The sequence below is a fragment of the Schistocerca nitens genome, chromosome 4, assembly GCF_023898315.1.
Source record: "Schistocerca nitens isolate TAMUIC-IGC-003100 chromosome 4, iqSchNite1.1, whole genome shotgun sequence".
Taxonomy (NCBI): Eukaryota; Metazoa; Arthropoda; class Insecta; order Orthoptera; family Acrididae; genus Schistocerca; species Schistocerca nitens.
Genome location: NC_064617.1, coordinates 136266796 through 136292117, shown reverse-complemented (window position 1 = coordinate 136292117; position 25322 = coordinate 136266796). Strand labels below are relative to the sequence as shown.

The 25322-nt window shown below is 38.7% G+C and overlaps 1 protein-coding gene across 2 annotated transcripts in view; it reads right to left on the bottom strand.

Annotated features, from left to right (window-relative positions):
• Positions 1 to 448: 448 nt before the first annotated feature.
• LOC126251605 (ATP-dependent RNA helicase SUV3 homolog, mitochondrial) overlaps positions 449 to 25322 on the bottom strand; it is a 79520-nt gene continuing 54646 nt past the window's right edge. Inside the window, exons 11-13 of one of the 2 annotated variants that reach the window (XM_049952138.1) lie at positions 20877 to 21076; positions 20628 to 20743; positions 449 to 636 (exon numbers count right to left, since the gene is read on the bottom strand). In XM_049952138.1, coding sequence (XP_049808095.1) covers positions 556 to 636; positions 20628 to 20743; positions 20877 to 21076 — 397 coding nt within the window. In that variant the 3' untranslated portion in view covers positions 449 to 555. The remainder of the gene's footprint in view (positions 637 to 20627; positions 20744 to 20876; positions 21077 to 25322) is intronic. The other variant, XM_049952139.1, reaches the window with a different exon arrangement.

The window sequence follows — 25322 nt, the reverse complement described above, 5'->3', positions numbered from 1 at the left end:
AGATTGGCAATGAGCAGAAACATTTTGTACTGGCCCAATGTCATATGGCTTCCACTGATTCCTACACTACCAGAAATTTGCTAAGTTATATTGTGCAAATGATATAACAACACAATAACAATAAACAAACTAGGTAATGTGTTATGAAACTAGTACACCACTATTGAGAGTACAGTAGAAATATGAAACTGAGTCCCAAACACATAATTTATTTGTTCCTTCTCCATTAATTTTGGTATCGTATTTGAGTATGAGATGTGTTGGGACATCTCTGAGTGAGTAATATAAGTGGTTTCCTTTTACAAGAGATGCAGGTTAAATGATCGGTTAACATTCAAACTGCTTTATGCTCACGAAATTTCTAAGTCACTCATCTGAATGTGAAAATTTGCAATTTCTTTCTGATGGCAGTAAATACTGATGGGTATCACAACAAAACATATTTAAGTTCACAGTTTTATAGTATCATGTTTATTTACAAATCACAAAAATTCATTTCAATTTGTAATGAGCAATTAACACACATAAATATAAATACTGGTATCTTCAGTATCTTCATTTCTTTTTTTTCCTCCTAGGTCTTTTGGTCGGTTGCTTGCCTGTGGTATCATCATCGCTATCATCATCGTAGGTCTGCTGTGAAACAAAATATCAAATGATGTGTGTTTAAACATATAAGACAAAGAAACATAATGACACAGTCAAGTACAGATTTGTTGTTTTGAAAAATGATTTCACTTATAATGTACAATTTCATAGTTTTGTACAGTAAGTAATGTCTGTGATCAAAATTAAATGTTTACCAATCTTGATGAGACAACCCTATTTATTTGAGCATCAACTCCATACTACAAATATGAGATATATCTCCCAATAAACATCATAAATGTTTCTAAAATTATTATGTTTACAGATGACATAAATATCTTTGTGATAGATGTGAAACATAATATACATGATTCATCAAATAAAACAGTTTGTAACCTCAATGTGTGGATTGTGGATGAGAGTGGCTTAAATGCAACAAAAATAAGTCAACACAGTCTCTGAATATAATTCTTATAAAAATAAAAATCAGTGAAGTCCATCTAACGGCAGAGATATAGTCTTCTTTTAAGTATCTCATTCAGAATCTTGTACATAAATTGTTCATTGTGGACTGGAACATAAGAAGAATATCAACTGAAATGTGAAGGATTTACACTAATCTTTATTTCCATTTCATCATGTCCAGTTAAGCCACTCTATTATGTTCAATGCAAAATTCTATGCACAGGTAGACTATTTGAAGATACAGTCTGTCCTACCGAGCGAGGTGGCGCAGTGGTTAGACACTGGACTCGCATTCGGGAGGACGACGGTTCAATCCCGCGTCCGGCCATCCTGATTTAGGTTTTCTGTGATTTCCGTAAATCACTCCAGGCGAATGCCGGGATGGTTCCTCTGAAAGGGCACGGCCGACTTCCTTCCCCATCCTTCCCTAATCCGATGAGACCGATGACCACGCTGTCTGGTCTCCTTCCCCAAAACAACCAACCAACCAACAGTCTGTCTTCAGACTCAAGACCACAACAACAACATGTTCAATGATATATTTTAGGGAAGTCTGTGCCTTCAAAAAAGATATTTTGGGGTCAGAAAAAGGGCAACCGAACACACTGTAGTGCGGGTGTCTAAGAATTTTACCTCTTCGCACACAAACTTCATCATGACAATATCAGTTAGCTGAGTGCATAAAGATGACCACTTCTGGGACATGGGAAGGCACACCGGCCTCAGATCAAATTTGTCTTGTGTATTAATGATGGAGGCTGGAGCACTGGCCAACCTAGATGTGGTTTTTAAGCAGTTTTTCACATTACCGAAAGTAAATAATGGGCTGTTTCTTAAGTCCCATCACTGTTACACCCTGCATAATGAGAAAACTTTCTCACTTGCAAAGTACTCTAGACACATACCGAAGGAGTATACTGATTCCTCCCTGCTGTGAGGGAGAAGGGCAGGAGCGCTGCAAGTAACTTTAAAATGCCTTTGGGAGAGGTGAGCCCATTGTAATAATAGCCTGAATACAGGTCAGGTTGATTCTCTGCAAAACTGAACCGGTCCCACACCAATCCTGACCTGGCACTGGCTGGATACAGGGACACTGTACAGAAAGGCACACATTATTCTACAGGCTCCATTTTAAACTGGTCACAGATCTTCATATTTAAAGTGAAACATTTTGTTTTACAGGGTGTTCTGGACAGGAGTTCTTCACAGCAGTTTATAGGCTATTACTGCATTGACTCATACACACAGTCTACTACAAATATTAATTTTTTGTGTTTTGTTTTTAAATCAGCAATATGACACCTATCTATGTAGTGACTTAAACCACTACTGGGAGGCTTTGCTTAGATGGTCTTGCAGAATCTGAGGAAAAAAAATAAACTTTTGGTTTCTTCAGTGACCACTGAGCATGACTCTGTGTTTTATGAATACCTGATGAATTTTTACAACCTTGTAGGAGTGAGTACATAGCACACATCCCCTCCTGCCTTAATGTATTGTAACAACATTTGATGGTCAAAAGTTGTAATAATTTGGCCATTGTCTCCAGCTCCCTGTTCTCTCTCATTATTGAAGTTTTTATTGCCACATAGGAGCGTATCTTTTTCAGTTCAATACATCCACTGATTTAATGTATTATAGGTTACAACATCATTAATGCTGTAAAGTGTGATGTGCCTTTGCATTTAAGAAGACATTTTGCTTACTGGATTTTTAATGCTTTGGTTAATCATCTTCAGTTGAGCTTTGAGGTTTCATTCCTCTAACCACTGCTTCCATCACTTTTGAAACATAAAACCGTAACAATGTGCCCTATGTTTCTACTTCCCTTTGTCGTGAACAATAGTCAATTCAGGATTGTTATGTAAAATTGAACAGTATTTTGTACTATTTTTTTATTATATATGCTATCAGAGTAGATCTTCTAACTCGAATTAAGAATTTAAATAATTTTATCAAGTTACAGACCTGATATAAGGGCCCAAACGAATATCCACCACTTGTGACACAAACCGGTAGAGGATTTTAATTATTGTGAAAGTATACATGGCAGTCAACAACACTGAATTTACATAATCTCGGTTATTCATTGTCAGTATTATCAATTCCATTCAGTGGCCCCATGTCTTCAGCATTTTCAGAAAAGTAGTGCCAGAGAACAGGTGAAATGAGGGCAAAATTCTTCCATGTCTTTCTTCTCTTCTGTAACAACCCACGGTCATGGGTACAATTTACCCTGGGCTGTGTTAGAGAGACTGTGTGCCCTTTAATAGATCAGAGCTTGAAGTCCAACTTGTGAAATCTCATGTCCGCTGAAAGAGTTTCCTTAAAAAAAGAGTATGACTGTATCATTCTCTTGGTACCAAATCCACTGCATCTTTAGCCATGACACTGATGTTTTTCAGTGTCAGTCTTCCTTTTTGTGACTGACTTCAAGTAGTTTTCCACATACAAGAAGTCATTGTCCATCATTACAATGAAATGAAAAAAAATTATTTTTTTCAGGACTTGGTAATAATATTGCATCAATCACTATGACAAAATATCTGTTATGAGCTTGCTGCAGTTTTATGTTCGCCCAGAAACCAATGTCAGGGGAGACTTACCAGATGGGATAAGAAGGAAAGACAAGATTTTAAAACCTGAGAACTTAAAGGTGGAAGATATCGTAATAAGTAAGGCACAGATTACCAACAAAATATAATGCACAATGTAATAAGAGTGCAATGCTAAGAGCATTGTATGTGGTAGAGATGGGAGCGGAGAAAAAATTTGACAGGTCAGAAAATAAAAGACACAGAAAACTAAAAGGTAGTGAAGACAAGAATAGTTGCTGAGAAAAAATGCTGAGACTGAAGAAATTAACGTAAATTAAGGACAGGTGGGGGGATAGAAAACCAAGGACGTGTTGCAATGAATTATTTATTGCACAAAAGTGTGTAATCAGAATAATAGCTGGAGTCCACCCAAGATCATCCTGCAGACATTTATTTAAGGATCTAGGGATATTCACAGTAGCTTCTCAGTATATATACTCTCTTATGAAATTTGTTATTAACAACCAAACCCAATTCAAAAGTAATAGCAGTGTGCATAACTACAATACTAGGAGAAAGGATGATCTTCACTATTCAAGATTAAATCTAACTTTGACACAGAAAGGGGTGAATTATACTGCTACTTAAGTCTTTGGTCACTTACCAAATAGTATCAAAAGTCTGACAGATAACCGACAAGTATTTAAGGAGAAATTAAAAGAATTTATGAATGACAACTCCTTCTACTCCATAGAGGAATTTTTAGATATAAATTAAGGAAAAAAAAAGAAAAAAAAAAAAGAATTTAAAAATAAAAAAAGTTGTTATATTAACTTAAGTATGTTGTTAAATTAACTTAATTATGTCATGTATTGGAAAATTTGGCTCATTCCACATCATTATGAAATATCATATTCATGATCCATGGAACTAGTATTAATCTAATCTAATCTAATCTAATCTACTGTTCCCACCTGTGTAGTTCTGAGAAACTGGTGCCCGGGGGAAGAATCCAGATGGCATGTGTGGTGAAGCAGGCACTGTCACAACTATGCTGTTGCAGAGCATGCTTTGCAGCAGGCTATTGTGTATTGCCAGTACAGATCATCTGCTGAAGCCCATCCATTCTAACTGATAACTTGGTTGTAGTCATACCAATGTAAAAGGCTGAGTAGTGTTTACATAACAGTGGGTACACAATAATGTGATGTTTCGCAGGTGGCTCTGCTTTTGATGGTATGTTTTCTCAGGATATGAGGGTGCATAGGGCAAGTCTTATGGAGGGACAGTCACCAGGGTGAGAGCCATAGGGTAGGAAAATGGGTGCAGGAGGAGGGTCTGGCAACAGTATTGTAGATATTGACAGGCCAACGAAAAGCTGTTCTAGGTGTGGTGGACAAAATGCCTCATTTCAGGACATGATTTTAAGAAGACACAGCCTTGTCGAAGTAGCTGATTAATACATTCAAGATGTGGATTATATTGAGTGACAAGAAATGTATTCCTACGCTGTTTTTGAAGGGATCATCAGTGCCAGGTTGGATGTGATGGCCTGGAATATTTGGTTTCGAGCTAGGCCGATGGGTAATTATGTCCAGTGATGGCTGAAGTGAGAATGGTGTTGTACTGCCCTAAAGAGTCTGCATATGAGCAAATATGTATGCCTTGATTGCCAATGGTGTCAGGATGGCTCCGCCCTGTGCCAACCTCTTCATGGGTCAGTCGGAGGGGGATTTTCTGGGATCCATAAGCAGCCCCTGGTTTGGTTTAGATACACTGGTGAAATTTTTGCCATATGAAATCATGATGGGGTTGACCTCTTAAAATTCATGGAATATGGAAATATGTTCTTACAATTAAATTTCACACGGCCCTATTCTTAATCAAATGTCACTTTCCTTGATGCCGACCTCATCCTCACTGTGGGTCAGCTACAAACTTCCATTCACATTAAAGCTAGTAACAAACAGCAGTGCTTACATTTTGACAGTTGCCATCCTTTCAGTGTCAAACATTCCTCCTTGGCACTCAAGGCAAACATATTTGTTCATATCCAGACTTTTTACAGTAGTACACAACAATTCTCACCTCACCTCAGTGATCACTGGATGTAATTAACCCGCCAGCTACCTCAAAAGCAGATATCCCAGGACATCACATCCAATCTTGGTTCTGATGATCCCTTCAAAAAACAACTTAGGAATATACCATTTGTCACTTAATATTATCCACTTCTTGAATGTATTAATCAGCTACTTCGACAAGGCTATGTCTTCCTAAAACCATGTCCTGAAATGAGGCCTCTTCGGTCGAACATTTTGCCCGCCACACCTAGAACAGCTTTTCATTGGCTCTCAAAATCTAAAATACCATTCTCAGAGCCTATGCTTCTTCTGCACCCATTTCCCTACTCTACGGCTCCCACCCCTGTGACTGCTCTGTCTGTAAGACTTGCCCAATGCACCCTTCAACCCTGGGAAAACATATACTATCAAAGGTAAGCCACCTGTGATACATCACATTGTTGTAAACCCACATACATAGTAAACACCACCCAGAATTTTACATTGGTATGATTACAATAAGTCATCAGTTAGAATGAATGGGTGTCTGCAGAGGGTCTATAATGGTAAAACACAATATCCTGCTGCGAAGCATGCTCTACAACACGACAGTTGTTACCTTGGTGCCTGTTTTACCAAATGGGCCATCCGGATTCTTCACCCAGGTGCCAGTTTCTCAGACCTCCACAGGTGGGAACCATCATTGCTACATGTCCTCAGTTCTCTATCCATCCATCTGTTGTTAATTTTCATTAAATTCTTCAGTCTCAGCTTTTCTTCTCAGTATCTATTCCTGTCTTCACTCCCTTTTAGTTTTCCGTGTCTTTTATTTTCTGACCTGCCTATTTTTTCCCCCCAGCCCCCTCTACAATATATAATTTGCTTAGCTTCACACTCTTTTCTGCATGCTGTGTCATTTCTTCCAGCAATGGTGACATGCAATATGATAATTGCAGCATTTTTATTGTTACTACCATTTGTTGGTTGATGATGCGGTGGAGTTTTCCGTTTTTATCAGCCCACGTATCAGTGTAAAATTTATCTACAGCTATTAAGTCTAAGATATTGTACTTTATATTGGTCAAAGCAAGTAAACACAGCACACTATTAATTTTGATGTAAAGTAACAAGATAACAAGAAAATAAAGGACACTGACTAGCACTGGTTGAGTCTGTGAAGGAAAATATTCATCACTGGATCCATTGTCATCCCAAATAATTGGCTTCCTGTTGCTGTCTTTATCATTATAACACTTGGCGAATCACAATTCAAACAATTAAATACGTAAAATCCTATTATTGGAACAGTCAGAAGATCAAGTGTTCATAGTGAACAGAGAAAACTCAAAACAATAGCAAGCACAGTGGTGTAACTCCCAACTATACTACTTCAGCTGTCAACACACAGATGTCCCTGCTTACACCAGAAACCTGTGCTGCTACCTATGTAGTTGCTATGCAAGTCATGAATTACACTATCGGAACACAACTCACTTCTAGGCTACCAGGTATTTACTTTCATTTTATATTTTATTCTTATTGAGATTTCTACAGTTCTTACAGTACAGAATATTATGTCTAGTTCCTTTGTGTTGCCAAATTATAGCTGCTGAAAAACAAACAAAACTGATGGTACTATATGAGAGACAAGTGAAAGAGGCAGCCATGAACAGAATGTCAGTCTTCCCACATCGTATTCACGACTTCTGTAACTGCCAATGAAAAGTCTTTAACTCACTACATGATTGTAAATGCATACTTTTGCATTTCTACTGATTACATTGTTCAAGAAACAATATTAAAGAAATAATGTCATGGTTTATGTAGCAATACTATGTTTGATTCATACATCTTCCAGCAGTAAGGCTTTGCTGTTATGTTGCAACCGATTCAGTGCACCATGAAGGAATCATCCAAATGGGATGGCATTCGGTAGAGCTGATATACATGTAAAGACAAAAAACGAATTACAATTTCAGAATAAATTGATGATTTATTCATAAGAAAGAGTTTCACAAATTGAGTACATCATCAATAATGCATTGGTCTCTAGCCTGGAATCTCAGTGACTGGAGTAGAATTGTTTACAGTGATGAGTTCAGCTTTGAATTGAGCCCCGATGACCAGCGAAGATTATCTGGAGACACCCTGGACGGCAGTGGGATACAGATCTGGTTGTTGCCCACCATACGGCCCGATGAGCAGGAGTGTGCAATTTCTTTTAATAAGCAGGCCCCCTTTGGCTGCATCAGCGGCACCCTTACAGCACAGCAGTATGTCAATGATATTCTACGCCCCGTTTTGTTGCCCTTCATGGCAAGCCATCCTGGACTTATATTTCAGCAAAACATGTCGGCCCACACAGGGCAAAAGTTTCTATGCTTGTCTTCGTGCTTACCAAACCCTATCTTGGCTGGAGAGAACTCCAGATCTCTCCCAACTGAGAATGTCTGGCACATTATGGGCAGGGCCCTCCAACAAGCTCGAGATTTTGTCAATCTAACACACCAATTGGATAAAATTTGGCATGATATCCTTCAGGAGGACATCCAGCAACTCTATTAATCAACACCAAAAAAGTTGAATAATTGCTTCTACAAGAGCCAGAGGTGGACCAACGCATAATTGACTTGCTCAATTAATAAAACTCCTTCTCTTGAATAATTTATCCAATTTTTCTGAAACTGTTATTTGTTTGTCTGCACATATATATTTCCATCCCATTAATTTAAAAGTGTACTTACATATTCTGTGTTGTTTACTTACCTTGGATTAATAAGACTCATTTACAAGACGTGCTGGTTCAAATGATGGAAGTCACATGCAATGTGTACAAATTTCTTCCTGACAAAGAGGATACCAAGAGAGAGAAACTCTTTACAGCACTGCACATAGCAACAAGCAAAGGCAAGTGGTGTTTTACTTGGAACAGCGCAGAGAAAAGAAGCATGAGGAATAGAACCCCAGACACTGCAAATAATTTTCCGCCCCGAAGGATAAATTCTACTGGAAGTTGATCTATTAGGGAATGGATAGTTTCTAGGAAGCTGTTGCCCGTTACCACTGTTTAATAATCTTACGATAAAGATTAATATCCTACATGGTGAAAATGGCAGGTGTCATACAAAAATCTGTTAGGTGACTTTCAAAAGAAGGCCACCTGAGACAATTTCACAGGAAGCATCATTATTACTTCAAATGGCTGTTTTGATTCTCAGTTTTAAAATGAACTCAATGGTATTTTTTATAACAGATGGATTAAAAATCAATAAATTTTCATAACTTTTCTTTCTTCTTCCTTTTGTTTTTCCAACCTTAAAAACCCAGTTTTCTCTTTCGTATTAGTAATTTATCAGTTTCCGGAATAAGAGATCCTGCACATATTCTGATTGTGCTGTCATGTTTGTTGAGTTTAGTTTCGTTCCTCAGGAAGTTTGCATCCGCATAAGGAAGAAGTGTTCTACACCATTTTCCATTTTAGATTTACTTCTGCTATATGAATTTGCTGGCATGTATTGCTTCACCTTATATCAACATACAGAGGTTTTCCTTCAATTTTCTGTTGAAGGTGCTGAGTTCCCTTATGCTCTTTATGATATTCTGTTATAAAATGAGCTACTTGCATTACTAGGGTCCCTATCTGTCATCTGCAGCCATTTGCTGCTGATACGGTAATTTTATCTAGTGTGTTGTTGTCATGAAACTATCTGTTTAAATATGCTGCACAATTTACTGTTAAAAGGAGTATTGTCTCATATATGTTCAAACTAGGTACACTTAATATTTTAAATTTGTCTTTGCAGGGTTCCCATGGTGTTAAATTTAGCAATGAATCTGATGGCTTTCTTTTAAGTTTTAAAATTCTCTGAATACTTACTCTTGTTGCTTCTCTGTATATTGGTATACAGTACAATGCGGGTGGGAAGATTAGTCGATAGTACATTTTTAACTAGAATTCTGCATCTATTGTATAAGGCATTTTCTTCATTAAGAATATATTTGTACTATTTTTTGTGCACACCTTATCAAAGTGGTTTTGTCATGGTAGAAAGTTGTGCACCTCTATTCCCAGATACCTATTACATTTCATTTCTTCTAGGTCTGCAACACCAATGTTGAGATCTGTTTGTTTCAAATCTTGTATATGTTGTTTTCTTCCTATTAACCAACAGATTATTTTCTCTAAAATATCTTTCTGCCATTTGCATGTTCTCACTAGCCTTCTTTTCCGGATCTTTACTGAGTCGCTACATACTAGTAAAGCTGTGTCATCTACAGACATGACCACTTTTTCACTTACTGCAGTCAGAATGTCATTTACACTAAACACTGAAGAGCCAAAGAAACTGGTACACCTGCCTAATAACGTATGGGGCCTCCACGAACACGCAGAAGTGCCGCAACATGACATGGTGTGAACTCAACTAACATCTGAAGTGAAATTACAATGAAATCCAGACCTTTAGCTGCTTACAGGCGTTGATAAATATCAATGGGGACAGCTGAAAATGTGTGCCCCAACCGGGACTCGAACCCGGGAACTCCTGCTTACATGGCAGATGCTCTATCCATCTGAACCACCAAGGGCACAGAGGATAGTGCGACTGCTGGGGCTTATCTCTGGCACGCTCTCCATGAGACCCACACTTCCAGCTTACTGTCCACACACCACATTTGTGGTGCCCCTGCCCACTATGCTCATTACTCACAGCAGTCAATCTACCGATTCCCATAACAGTTTGGGCAATGTGAGTGAATCTGCTCTGAAGAAGTGCAGTAAGCCTTATCTACATGAATATGATATTGTTCTATCAGACATGAAGATGGTATTGTTCTTTCGGACATGTCCAAACGAACAGATACCATCTTCATACAGATAAGGCTTACCGGCCAATGATCTTATACAGTGCAGATGCACTCACATTGCCTGAACTCTTACGGGAATCGGTAGATTGACTGCTGTGAGTAATGGGTATAGTAGGTAGGGGCACAACAAATGTAGTTTGTGGACAGTAAGTTGGAGATGTAGGTCTCACAGAGAGCGTGCCAGATACGAGGCGTGTTTTTTAAATAAGTACCATTTTGCCACACAGCGCTGCGGTCGGCGTTCTGCGCAACTGTTGTCTACGCACTGATGCCATTACAGTCTGATTCTTCCTTGTTTACATTGTGTACTGATTGTTTAAGATGCCTCTGGTAATCGTGAGTCCCGCCAACTGTGAAGTACAGGCTGTTATAAAATTTCTTAGTGCTAAAAGCCTAAAAGCGATCGTTATTCATCGTGAGATCTGTGCAGTTTACGGAGAAAACATTATGAGTGTTGGAATGGTAAGGAAGTGGGTGAGAGCATTTAAAGAATGCTGCACAAATGTGCATGCTTGACAACGGAGTGTGTGTCCTTCGGTCGTTAATGAAAGTTTGGTGCAGGAAGTGGACAATAAGGTGAGAGAAAACGAGACGCTTTACCACTTCCACCTTGCGGGATGACTTTCCTAATGTTTCTCGTAGTGTTTTCTAAGGCATTGTGACTGAGCACTTGAATTACTGAAAATTGTGCGCACATTGGGTACCAAAAATGTTGACGGATGTGCACAAAACCAAACGTTTAGACAGTGCATTGACTTTCCTTGAGCGGTACCACAACGACGGTGATGATTTCTCAAGCCAAATTGTTACGGGCGATGAAACATGGGTGGCCTCGTCACACCAGAATCAAAGCAACAGTCCATGGAATGGCGGCATTCAGATTCACCCAGAAAAGTGAAGTTTAAGCAAACAACTTCTGCCCAGAAAATCATGTGCACAGTTTTTTTGGGACAGAAAAGGAGTATTGCTTGTGGAATTTCTGCCTCGTAATGAGACAATCAATGCAGCCAGCTTACTGTAAGACATTGCACAATCTGCGCCATTCAATTCAGAACAAAAGATGTGGCAAGTTGAGCAAGGGCATCGTTCTGCTGCAAGACAATGCCCGTCCGCATGTGGTGAATCAGACCAAAGATCTCAGCACATCTTTTCAATGGGAAACTCTAGATCATCCTCCGTACAGCCCCGATCTTGCGTCCAGTGACTAGCATCTGTTCCTGCACTTGAAGAAACACCTGGGCGGTCAGCGTCTTCAAGACGATGGTGAAGTCAAAACAGTGGTGATGCAGTGGTTAACAAGTCAGGCAGCAGACTTCTAGGAGGAGGGTATTCAAAAACTGGTACAATGTTATGACAAGTGCCTCAATATTGACAGAAATTATGTAGAAAAGTAGATTCCGGTACAGGCTTTCATGTAAAAATAAAATTATTGAGATATCTTAGCACGTATTTTTTTAATTTCAAAATGGTCTGGATTTCATTGTAATTTCATTCTTCGAGAGGTGCAAGATCACCAATGGTATCTTTTGTTTCAGACACGTCCGAAAGAACAGATACCATCTTCATATCATAATGTCTGAAGTAGTGCTCGAGGGAACTGACACTCCTTATGGCTGTCCATAAATCTGTAAGAGTATGAGGGGGTGGAGATCTCTTCTGAACAACATGTTGCGAGGCATCCAGATGTGCTCAATAATGTTCATGTCTGGGGAGTTAGGAGGTCAGCAGAAGTGTTTAAACCCAGAAGAGTGTTCCTGAAGCCACTGTGTAGCAATTCTGGACATGTGGGGTGTCTCATTGTCCTGCTGGATCTGCCCAAGTCCGTCAGAATGCACAATGGACATGAATGGATCTAGGTGATCAGGTAGATAGCTTATGTATTTTTCACCTGTCAGAGTCATATCTAGATGTGTCAGAGATTCCATATCACTCCAACTGCACATGCCCCACACCATTACAGAGCCTCCACCAGCCTGAACAGTCCGCTGCGACATGCAAGGTCCACAAATTCATGAGGTTATCCCCATACCCGTACACGTCCATCCACCCGATACAATTTGAAACGAGACTCATCCGAAAAGGCAACATGTTTCCAGTCATCAACAGTCCAATATCAGTGTTGATGGGCTCATGAAAGACGTAAAGCTTTCTGTTGTGCAGTCATCAAGGTACAAGAGTGGGCCCTCGGCTCCAAAAGCCCATATCGATAATGTTTCGTTGAATGATTCACATGCTGACAATTATTGATGGTCCAGACTGAAATTTGCAACAATTTGTGGAAGGGTTGCACTCCTGTTACGTTGAACGATTCTCTTCAGTCATTGTTGGTCCCGTTCCTGCAAACCTTTTTCCAGCAGCAGCAATGTCAGAGACTGATGTTTTACCGGATTCCTGATATTCACGGTACACTTGCGAAATGGTCTTATGGGAAAATCCCCACTTCATCGCTACCTCGGAGATGCTGTGTCCCATCGCTCGTGTGAAACTCACTTAAATCTTGATAACCTGCCATTGTATTTGCAGTAACCGATCTAACAGCTGCGCCATACACTTGTTGCCTTATATAGGCATTGCCGACAGCAGCACCATATTCTGCATGTTTACGTGTCTCTGTATTTGAATATGCATGCCTATACCAGTTTCTTTGGTGCATCGATGTAAAAAAAAGATAAAGAGCATTATTTCCATATTCAAATTTTTATCTCTGTACGCTGCTACCTATCTTCAACAAAGATTTTCATAATATCTGCAGATTCATGTCTTATGCCATAGCAATGCAGTTTTTCTAGAAGAATTATGGATACAAACTATCAAAAGCTTTCGAATGATCTAGGTATATTTCAGATACTTCCAACAGATCATCCAGCCTCAGTTATGTTTGTCATGAACTTTGCCACAACAGTCTTGTTGAGCCCCATTTTCTAGACCCATGCTGTGCTTCATTTAAAATTTCACTTCTATATTAAGTTCAGTACTTAGTCTTTAATCATTGTTTCTACTATTTTAGAAATAAAAGTTTTGATGGGTCTATAGTTTCCCAGATCTCCTTCCCTTTAACCCTCCCTTTAAATGCTGGTCCCAGTTCGCTCCTTTTTAAGCATTTTGGGAATACTCATTCCTTCACAACTAAATCAAGAATGTCAGAGATTTTGCAAGATATCTAGTACACTGTTTAACCAGTTTTGCTCATATGCCCTATGTATTTTTATATTTTGGTGCTCCAATCATTTCTCAAACTTCCAATTCATCTGCTGGGAGTAAGTATAAACTCTTAGATACCCCTTTGGGACTTCCCTGCTCTCTGGTACTGCTACGTTTTGTTTACAGGTTTGTCAACTAAAGCTGTGTAGGGCTGATAGAAACTATTAGACACTTGTCATGAATCGGCAACTTCATTCCCCTTCCTTGTCAATATAATATTTGTATCTTTCAGGACATGATTCTTTTCTTTCCTCTTTTATATATATAATTCCAGGCTGTTTTAGAGATGTCAGAAGAAGTTTATATTTCCAGTTTTTGGAGACAATGCCTTTGGTTTTTCTTATCATCATAGTATATGCTTTTCTCATGACTGGTCTGTCCTTCATCTTTCTGGTGATTTTCATAAGGCCATATCATTTTTAATTTCCATGGTGACCCATTTCTTGTTTAGTTTACCGTAACAGTTCTGTGCACTTAATGACAAGCTACATTTATGTGGTGTCTTAATACTTCACAAAAAGATTTCCAGCTATTTTCTGCAGTATCCTCTATTTATTCATACAATTTATCTACTTTTAGCAAATTACTAAGTTTAGTTCGTAAAAATTCAGCTACTACATTTGCTTCATCTTTTATATCATCTCACCATTCAACTGTTTGTCCAAAATGATCTGTGATAACAGTATTCACAAGTGAAGTTTTTGTTTGTCTATACATGGTCTGTTTATGTGCTTGATGTTTCTATACATTTTGTTGTTCCTTTATGGCTCATCTCCCTGCAACAGACCTATATGCAAGAGCTGTCCCATACATACTCCCATCACTACTTACTCAAGTCTGGTCACAGGTATCTCCTATCCCATCAAAGGCAGGGCCACATGTGAAAGCAGTTGTGAGATCTACAAACTAAGCTTCAACCACTGTGCTGCTTTCTATGTGGGCATGACAACCAACACACTGTCTTTCCACAAGAAAGGTCACTAACAAACTGTGCCCAACAGACATTTGGACCACTCAGTTGCTAAACATGCTGCCCAACACAGTGTGCTTCACTTCAATGACTGTTTCACAGCCTGTGCCATCTGGATCCTTCCTACCAATACCAGCTTTTCTGAATTGCACAGTTGGGAACTTTCCCTGGAATATATTCTATATTCCTGTAACACACGTGGCCTCAACATTCACTACTCCCTGTCCCTCCCTTACCTATCAATTTCCCTGCTCCCACACCAGCACTACCCAGCCTTCTATTCCACCAACACCCACTGGTCTTTTTTTTCCTCTCTTCTTCTGTCCTTTTCTGCTCAGCCCCCCCCCCCTCCCCCGACTCTCTCTCAAACCACTCAACTGCATCAAACATCTCTACCCTAACCCCCTGCATGCTCCCACAGCCACAAGAAGCACTACAACTTCCCGCACCTCTATCCTGCTATACCTCCCCGTCCCTGTCCCAGCCTCTTTCTTGCAGCCATCACCCATAGAATGTGTTCCCATCGGGCAAAGTTGCTATATGCACTGTGACCTCAGCAGGCAGAGACAGTGTGTGTGTGTGTGTGTGTGTGTGTGTGTGTGTGTGTGTGTGTGTGTGTTTTCTACATCAAAAGAAGTCCTTACACTGGAAAGCTCAAACGTATAGTTGCCTTTTTGTCATGCCTGTCTGTTACTCAATGTCACCTCTATATTGTTGTCCTACATCTTTTAGGATTTTTTACATGAAACTGTATGTTGTATGTCCTAAAACTGATGTGTTATTAAAAAATTGTGTTTCTTCATGACTTTGTGTAGTAGCCTATCAACTTCCAGTAAATGGTTTTCAACATTTGAGATATGTGATTGACATATGCCTACTAGAAGTCATCCCCCCCCCCTATTAATTTTATTTCTACTGCTGCAACTTCAAAGCAAAATTTTGTGCAAGTCGACATCTGCTGTGGAGTGTAGTCCCCTACCTTGCTCTCCATATATATTGCTACTCCCTCACTTTCATATTTCTATTTCATCTCTTTTAGACTATGCTCTGTCATTATGAGGCTAATAAAATTTTCAATTCTTCTGATTTTAGATGCATACTGGACATTTATTTTTTTAATCTGTTGTTTGTTATGTAGCTTTTCCTCTACCTCTGGATACCAAAAAAATCTGGTCCACTTGTGTGCACTTCCCGTTCTGATGCTTCTTTCCATCGATTCAGGCGCTACGCCAGCAGCTGACTGAAGACCCATTGCTGATGTTTGCTCTGCTGTTTCCAATATCGATATCTGTTCTGCTGCTTCTAAATTTTCCACTGCTGCTTCTGGTGCTACTGATGATGCTGCATGTCGTAGTAATGGTTCACACACTGGTGCTAATGTAACTACTTCCTCAGTAGGAGTGACCATAGATTCTTCTTCCTGATATACTGCTGGTGTATCCTCTGTTTCATTTGGAATTGGTAGCAAATCTGTTGCAGGCACAGCAATTTTTATGTTGGTGTCCACTCCAGAAATTTTTATCACCTGCAAAATTTCTTTGGCCAGCATTCCTTTGTCTAGGAGGTTACTGTGCCATCCTTATCTATCAAAATGCTCTCTGACAGAATTAGTTACTTCACTGAGAGTTGTATGTACAAAACTGCTAAAAATCTTTCTGATTTTTCAGTTTGTGCAATGATTTCTCTATTTACACCAGACTTTTCAATAAAGTTCTCTCCATGGGAATACAACATAAACCTTCACTTGTGAAATTTTTCATAAAAATTCTCTCAGTGTCCTTACTGCAAGGGTAGTTTTGCTTTTACACACATCACTTCCCCCTCGAATTATGACACTTTACACAATTGCAAGATGCAGAGAATCCATGTTTTCTTTGTACAAAAGTCACGACTGGCATGTAGAGCTAATGAATGCTGAATCATTCATTTAATTGGAATTTAAATTACTTTACGAATTGACAGAAATAATACTATATGTGGCTACAATACACATTATACTTCTCTCAAAAGCATATCATTAGTAATAGAAAGGTGGAGCACAAGAATCTGGGTAATACTTTTTGTTGACAACGAATGAGAAGTGTTTTAACGCCATTTACCTGAACGTTTCCTTCTTCCTTCCTCTCTTTGCATTAGTAGGCCTCCTTCGTTCCCAGTTTTTGTGAAGCTGCACAATTTATGTGGTTTTTCTTCAGCCAGTGGATCTGCTTTTATTCTTTCCAGATACTTTTATTCAGCTAACACGTACTTAAGATTTTATTTAGCTAATTTTACTGTCACAGTGATCTTCACAGATGAATTAAGTGTAATTGTGATCCACCCAATGAATATCAATTGGGCAACTAGTTTTATCAAATTGTCTCCAACACGTACCACTGTATATTTTATTAGTGACTGTTTCCACTGATTGATTGGTAGGGATGCAATCAGATAAGAATGCATCTTCATGCCTTTATACAAAGTAAAAATATGTCACATTTGTTTACATTAATGAAAAACTGCCAATCCCTGTACCAAGTACCTGTAGCAAGTACTACTCTAATTCACAGCAATTTTCAACAGTGTAGGAAAAGACAAGATTGCTACTTACTGTAAAGAAGTCACGCCAAGTTACAGACAGGCACAATTAAAAGACACTCAGTTACAGACAGGCACGATTAAAAGACACTCACATGTAGCTTTCGGCCACAGCCTTTGTCAGTAAAGAGAGACATACACACACTGCATTCACACACACAAGCAAGCACACCTCATGCACACACAACTGCCAACTCCAGCATCTCGGGCTTGAATGCTAGAGTTGGCAATTGTGTTGGACGACGTGTGCTTGCTTGCTGTGTGTGTGTGTGTGTGTGTGTGTGTGTGTGTGTGTTTACTGATGAAGGCTGTGGTCAAAAGCTACATGTGAGTGTCTTTTAATTGTGCCTGTCTGCAACTTGATGAGTCTTTTTTACAGTAACTAGCACTCTATCTTTTCCTACACTGCTGATATTCCTACCTGGAGTTTCCATTGTTTGATAACAGCAATTTTTGATATACATCAGCATCCCACCACCCCAAAACAGCCTGAAGAAGACTCCAACAAATTTCATTAATTGTTTGCTATCCTGTGTACTGTGAACAGTAACAGTCCCCAGGGCATGCTCACAGCTTTCTCTTCTGACAATCTTCCCCCATGACAATTTTCCCACATTTTGGGCAACATATAGAGTTTTGTTTGCAAGGAAGTCCTCAGTTCATTGAAAAAGATAGTCAAATATTCCATAAGCTCTATTTTATCCATTACGTGACAGCATGAAATCGTACTGGATCGCTTTGGGAAGTTACGGAACAGATTACCAAACTGGACATTTTTATCTACAGTCATATCGATATCGTGAATAAACTGTGCTAGCTGAGTTTCACAGAGACACTGCATACAAAATACATGTTCTCTCCCACAGAAGAATTTTAAAGTCCCTATAAAAGGCAATAATACAAAAGCAAAACATGATTTCCCTTATTCTACAGCAAACTCATGTCAGCACCCTAAGTCTGTAGTAATGTCCACCCTTCCAATGGTGCTTTTTGAAAAACATTAATGACTTGTGCATTTAATATCCTCTGGCAATATTAGCTCTATTTTTCAAATCCTGATTCACTTACTTAGTTTCCTTATTGCCATCCGTTATTGCTTCATTTTATAACTCTTATAGCAACCCTTAAACTCACCATATTACAAAATCCATACTGAAATTTAGACTATGATGGTAAAGCTCTGGGATTATAGTTATGTATTAATAGTGTGCCTTATTTAATTAATTAAGGAGAATACTAGACCACAGTTTTTTGCGCAAGTTATTACACCCTGTAATTCTTTAAGCCCTTTTCTCAATGCAAGCAGAGGTAATATTGCATCTAACTGCTTCTTAACTTAGTACTGAAATTAATTGTAGTTTGACTAATTGAAGTAGTGGGTTTCACTTTTGTCCCATAGGAAATTAAGAGTAGGGTTGTTTAATTGATACAAAGGCTCATATGCATAAGTATAATGCAACTCAGCCCCAGCAAGGGCCACAGACATTTTGTTGTATTCAGAAAGAAAGGAAGAAATATCAAGGCTTAACATCCCATTGCCAATGTTGTTTGAGATAGAGCACACGCTCAGGTTAAGGAAAACTCAAGAATGAAATCAGCTGTGCCTTTTTAAAGAAACCACTCTGCCATCTGTCATCAATGATACAGGGAAATATGGAAAACCTAAATGTGCGTAGTGAGATGTGAATTTGAATTGCTACCATCCTGAATACTCTTTACAACAGCATCACCTCACTCGGCATATTTGGAATTTTTCCTCAACAACCACACATTTTCTCAAGGTTGAGATATGACTTATCCCATCAAAAACAAAGGTAAGATCCTGGATCATTGTGGTGTGTTACCTCTGTCCATCAGACCAAAAGAATGGACAGAGTCCAAGATTTTTGGGGAACAGTAATACAAAGAATAACTTAGTTCAATAACGTCTCATTTATCAACCATTTACTCTCAGGAATTTAGGGAAGTGTTCAGCAAAATCCAACAGCAGAGTATGAGATTCTGATGAAAAGCAGTTATACCATACTGATGGGATGTCAGAGGAAATGCTAAAATGATGTTACAGTTTGCGCGCGCCCACACACACACACACACACACACACACACACACACACACACACAGGAGGGAGAGAGCAGAGGCGGAGGAGGAGGGGGGAGGGAGGGGGGAGAGAGGGTGGGAGAGAGAGCGAGAGAGAGAGAGGGGGGGGGGGGGGAGGGAGAGACAATCTGAGTAATTTGTGGCCACTCAGTGGACCTGAAAGGTCCGTTTTGCACGAGTGGCTTTCTGGTCCACGACTACTCAAAGTGCTTACGCCTTTCGTGCTTGCATGTAAGCCAGCAATCAACCATGACAAGAGTGTGTTATTCTTGTCAAGCTCTCTCCTGTTGTAGAAAAAGATTTTGCACTTTTGTGTCTACTTAATGTTAATCATGTTGTTTGCTTTGTTTTCGTGGCAAGCTTAAAAGTTACATTGGTATTTTTTTCCTACTAGTTTTCTCCTACAAGAGGGACAGTATATCTGAAAGCAAAAAGTATTTGCAGTTTAAAGAGAAAACACCAGCACTATGCATAAATAAGAATGTAAATAAACGTATTTATCGAATAGTATTTCAACAGTGAAAATGTCAGAGTCACTGAACAAGAGAGAAAATTTTTGTTGTTATTTGGCACTTGGCAAGAAAACAAGATACAAAATATAAGGCAAACCGGTGCTATTTACTGTGTTCCACATATTGTCTGATGTGTTTGCAAGTATATATTTTATCCAGCAAATAAATGTGTATTTTTTGAAATGTTTGTATGACATTTTTCCTATTTTTTCAGTTTTCAGGAATGAGAACAATTTACCATACAAATTTTGATAAGAACTTCCACTATGACTTCTGCTTTGATCATTAATAAACTACATTGTCATTGACTGTTCCTATATTTTGTTACCATATTTCTATTTTTCTGTATAGGATAGTCCCTCATGACTTCACTTTCACCAACTACACAGGATATTTTTGTGCTTACTTGTAAATGAAAATGACCACTCCAAACAGAAGAGTATGGGAACAAAATGCCAGAGGCACTGCAGTAGATGCACTTCTCTTGAGAGTCAACTGAGACAAGAAAGCCATTAATGTATAAGGGGCTAAAGGTTTGTGCAAAATCTGTTTCATGCAAAGAGGATGCTCTAAATTCAGTTGGATACTTCTTGGCAACAAACCATCACATTTATTTATAACATAATTTATGCATATTCGTAAATTTTTGAGGTAGGTGTCAATTTTGATAAAACCTTTCTGGACTGTAGGCCATGTCTTTTACAACACAGAAGATTTTATGGAAATGTTATTTTGTCTCCATTCTCATACCTGACTCCATTCTTTTTTCAGCTCCTGAAGCATACTTGGTGTAAGCAGACCTTGTGCTAGTAGCCTTTCTGTTAGTTTTCCATGACCCATTAATTGAGAACTCCCACTTTTGCGCCCTAAAACAACATAAAGAGGCTATAAAACAAGGTACATAAGAGCAGTTTCATGCACACAATTGTTATTGTCACTACAGATTTAATCAACACTTAATACATAATTTGAATGAAATTAAAAGAAACACATACATACCCCGTAAATACGAATGCTTCTGTTGATGAATAGCGAAGCCATCTTCATCTGCTGCTGCAGCAGAGCCACTGCTCACAGATGTCTCGGAGTTTCGAAGCAACCGCGTAAGCTGGAAAACACCTTCCTGGATGACAGCGTCCAGTTCCTTTTGAATGTCTCGAACAAGCACAGGATCAGGAAACAAGTCCATAAAGCGATAACTAGAAAAGCAAAAGGTTTCTCAGTGAAGTCCTTAGCAATTAATGTGCACCAATATATAAAAACAAACAAACAAATACACACACACACACACACACACACACACACACACACACAGAGAGAGAGAGAGAGAGAGAGAGAGAGAGAGAGAGAGAGAGAGAGAGTCCCCTTGTATTAATGTTCTAAAGATCACATATAAGAATTGTTACTTACCATAAAGATGAAATTAAGTTGCAGACAGGCACAATTAAAAGACACTTACACATAATTGTGCCTGTCTGCAACTTAATATGTCATTTTTACAGTACGTAGCAATCTGTTTTCCTATATTTTTATATTATCTATTTTCCAACCTCGAGTTTCCACTGTTTGATATGAGAACTGTTCTCCAACTTAACTTGAGTTTTATGCCTGAAAAAAATCTTTAAGTTACAATGTCGTTTGCACTGCTTGTTAAGCTATAAAGCAACCTGTTATGCACTATATGAGTAGTTCCACAATACAGGGAAACTAAGGGCTTACTGCTTGCAATAGTTTGTGAGTGTAGGGGAGGGGAAGAGGAGTTCCACATGCTCAACAAGGTTACCAGTACCCTTATTAAAAATTAGAGCTAATTGTGTTCAAAACATTAAAAACAACAATGTAGGATAAGACAGAGTGCTACTTGCCATAAAGAAGACATGTCAATTTGCAGACAGGCACAATTAAAGGACATTGTGCCTGTCTACATCTTAACATGTCTTCTTTACAATAAACAGCAATCTGTCTTTTCCTACAATGTTGATATTCCTACCTGGAGTTTACACTGTTTGATTTTTGTAAAACATTAAAAAAGTACACTAGGTATCATAAATGTTGCATCTTCAAATAGGACAGCCCTTCCCAAGACTTTAAGCAACTAAGTTTATAATTACACTCACTCTTTCCCAATCTCACTCACCTCCAGCCACATGTTTAAATTATCATAGAAACTGCAAAACACTGCAATTTTGCCAAACATTCAAAAGTTTTTTAAAGATGGATAATACAAGACGAAGCCTAAAATAGTAATGAGGTTTCTACATTTTACAGAATCTTAAATCTGCACCACATTCATCTCATTGTCACCTAAAATGGAGCACAGATCTGCATGTAAATTATTTGTAAATCACATAAATTAAAAATATGATGACAATGGTCAAAATCTCTCTCTCTCTCTCTCTCTCTCTCTCTCTCTCTCTCTCTCTTGGATTTCTGCTTGCAATGGCACTATAGTCTGTCTGTAAACTGAAGACCGAGTAGCGCTTTTGGTGGGGGAAGTGGCCTTTCCTGGAAGAACGCTGCCACCGGCCTACAGGGGCACCCAAAATCTGTTTCCCGATATCTGGCTAACAGTGTAGATCGGCATGCAGTCATATACGTCGTTTCTGTTTGTGGGATCTTAGTTGAAAGTGTCAGTAAATTAACGTTGTGTACTTCGATATCCGGAAATGATGGATAATCGTCTAGCATTGCAAGAAAATGTACAGGATACAAAGAAGAGAAGGTATTTGGGAAGTAACGAGCGTTCGATCGTCTCTAATGTTATTACAGTGTGTATTAAAGAGGCGACCCAAAAAGAACTATTGGCTAATATTACCAGTCCCAATCAAAGGGCTGCAATTTATGCAAACGTTAACCTCACCTAATAGGACGCATAAGTAAGAAATGGAAAAATAAGCCGCATGGTTTACTGGAATCGCCACGAACGAAAACTAATGATTTTGGTAGGAAACCCATCGTTATAGACAGTTTCAAAATCATGTAAGACCTTTAATGCTTATGGAACACTACATCTCTATCTCGGTCACTGTTCACCTGATTCTAAGACATATTGCTTAAAACAAGTGCGCAATAGTTATTCTAAACACTGCTGAAATTTCCTGCGAAACATGTACACCGATTCTGAACTTCTAAGCAAAAAGCTTGACATACGAGGTACGTTCACATATTAATTTTTATTTTTTGGCAAGAACTTCATTTGTTAATCTACAGCAATGTTATCCTCTTCAAAATATTCCCCATTACATGCTATACACTTATGCCAGTGATTTTTCCAATTCCCAAAACACTTTAGGAACTGTTTCTTCGGGATAGTTTATAGGTCTCCCAAATGTGCATTTTTAATCCCATCCATGCTTGTAAAAACGCTGTCCTTTAAGGCCTGCTTTGAAATGTTTATACCACTTGTCTGCCCTTGGTTTACTCATAACAGGCTCACCAAAAGCAATATTCACCATTCTAAAAAATTCATGCACTTTATTCCATTCTTATAAAAAAATTTAATACAGGTTCTCTAATTTATTTTTATACAAAACGAATAATCGTTGATGTAACCTTTCTGACAGCTGACAAGAGTAAATATCCAATATGCATAACATTGAACACATACTTTTGAGGCATGTTTACGAAGACAGTGACAAAAAATTAGTGCAAATCGGACTAATACAACACACAAAATTATAAAATTTTGCTTACTTTTTAAACACTCTTTGTGTAGCAATAATTGTTAAGTTTCAATGCAATCCTTCAAAGAAAACTTCTGTCTTTTAGTAGAGACACAAAATAATAACAAGCCTTAAGTTCTACAAACTGATTGCATTATATGGGGTTCGATTTACGAACAGAAATAGAGGAACATACATTCACATGAACAGGCATTTTCCCGGGTTCGATTCCCGGCGGGGTCAGGGATTTTCTCTGCCTCGTGATGGCTGGGTGTTGTGTGATGTCCTTAGGTTAGTTAGGTTTAAGTAGTTCTAAGTCCTAGGGGACTGATGACCATAGATGTTAAGTCCCATAGTGCTCAGAGCCATTTGAACCAATTTTTTTGAACAGGCATTTGGTTCTATGTTTGTAGTAGAATCCTGACTTCCGTTCTTATGTTATTATTTACTCTATGATGTTGTGTTTCGGAAGAAGCTATCATTTTTTGTATTCCTTATGGTCTTAATGCATTTGTCTAAAAATAAATGCAGCCGAGACGTATCTGTACGCGGCTTCGCCACAGATTTGAAGCACGCGCCGCAGCAGGGCCAGTACTACATTGTGAAACAGCCTGTAGAAGCGCCTCGTGACGTAGCTGGGTAGGCAGAGTGTGGACTCGCTCACTCGCTCTTCAGTTTACCGACAGATTATAGCCAATGCAAAATGCTCTGGTATTATCAAGTGCTCAGGCAGAGTTTAGAAACAAAAAACTAGGAGAATGGAGAGAAAGCAGGAACATCTGCCATTAACTTTTCTTGCTCTCTTTGATTGTACATCGAGCTTTGGCCATTGCTGCCTAGGTTTTCACTCCTGGTCTGTATTTAAACCTAATAGTGTAATATTTAAACTGCTTGAGAGTCTCATCTGTGCTGTGTGTCACTCATCACTGCACCAGTCTACAATGCTTGACCACCAAGGTGGATAAATCAGTGGCATGGTGGTACTGGATGCCGTCCCAGTGTTTTTTTTAAAAAAAAAAAACAGCCAACTGGCAGCATGGAGTACACTGTGCTCTGCTGATAACCTATTTTGCTAGTATCTTTCAGAAACTTCTTCATCTGATAGAGGGATCTAGAGTGACAAAAAGTCACTGGAATGTAGTTTATCACTGACTTCTAACTGAGCATAATCTGCAAGGGCTAGGGAAAAGGTCTATGGCTGAGGATGATCCAATGGCACTGCTGAAATGATTATGTCTGCCACTGTTGAGAATACACTGCTTCTGAGAAATCAAGATGCTCTCTGAAACATGACACCCAGGGCAAAGAGAGAATGAGCCCTATAACAAATTGTGAATATCGTAATCTCCCATTAGTAACACTGTAATCCTTCACATTAATTTTAACAGCAGCTGCTTAAAGGTCAATAACAACATGTATACAATAGTATGTGTTATTTTCAAACATAGCAACTCCTCCTTTAGCACTTTCTCCAGCAAGATTATCTTTGCTATGGTGAGTATAGCCATTTACATATAGGTCTCACTGGGTTTAAAACATGCTTTTGCCAACATACACTATCTGATCAAAAGTGTGATGTCACTTGTGCTGGAGTGCTGTTGAAATTGCTCTTCAATATTTCATAAAATTTTAGACATCAGTTACTTATTTTAAAGTTTATTTGTGTTAATATTTGCTGTAAAAGTAACTTATTAGTGGAGTTTCATTACACTGTCTTCCTTCCTTTGTCATTGACTTGAGTGGTCTATTATTCGTGAGTGTGCTTACATCCTTCATCTAAGCC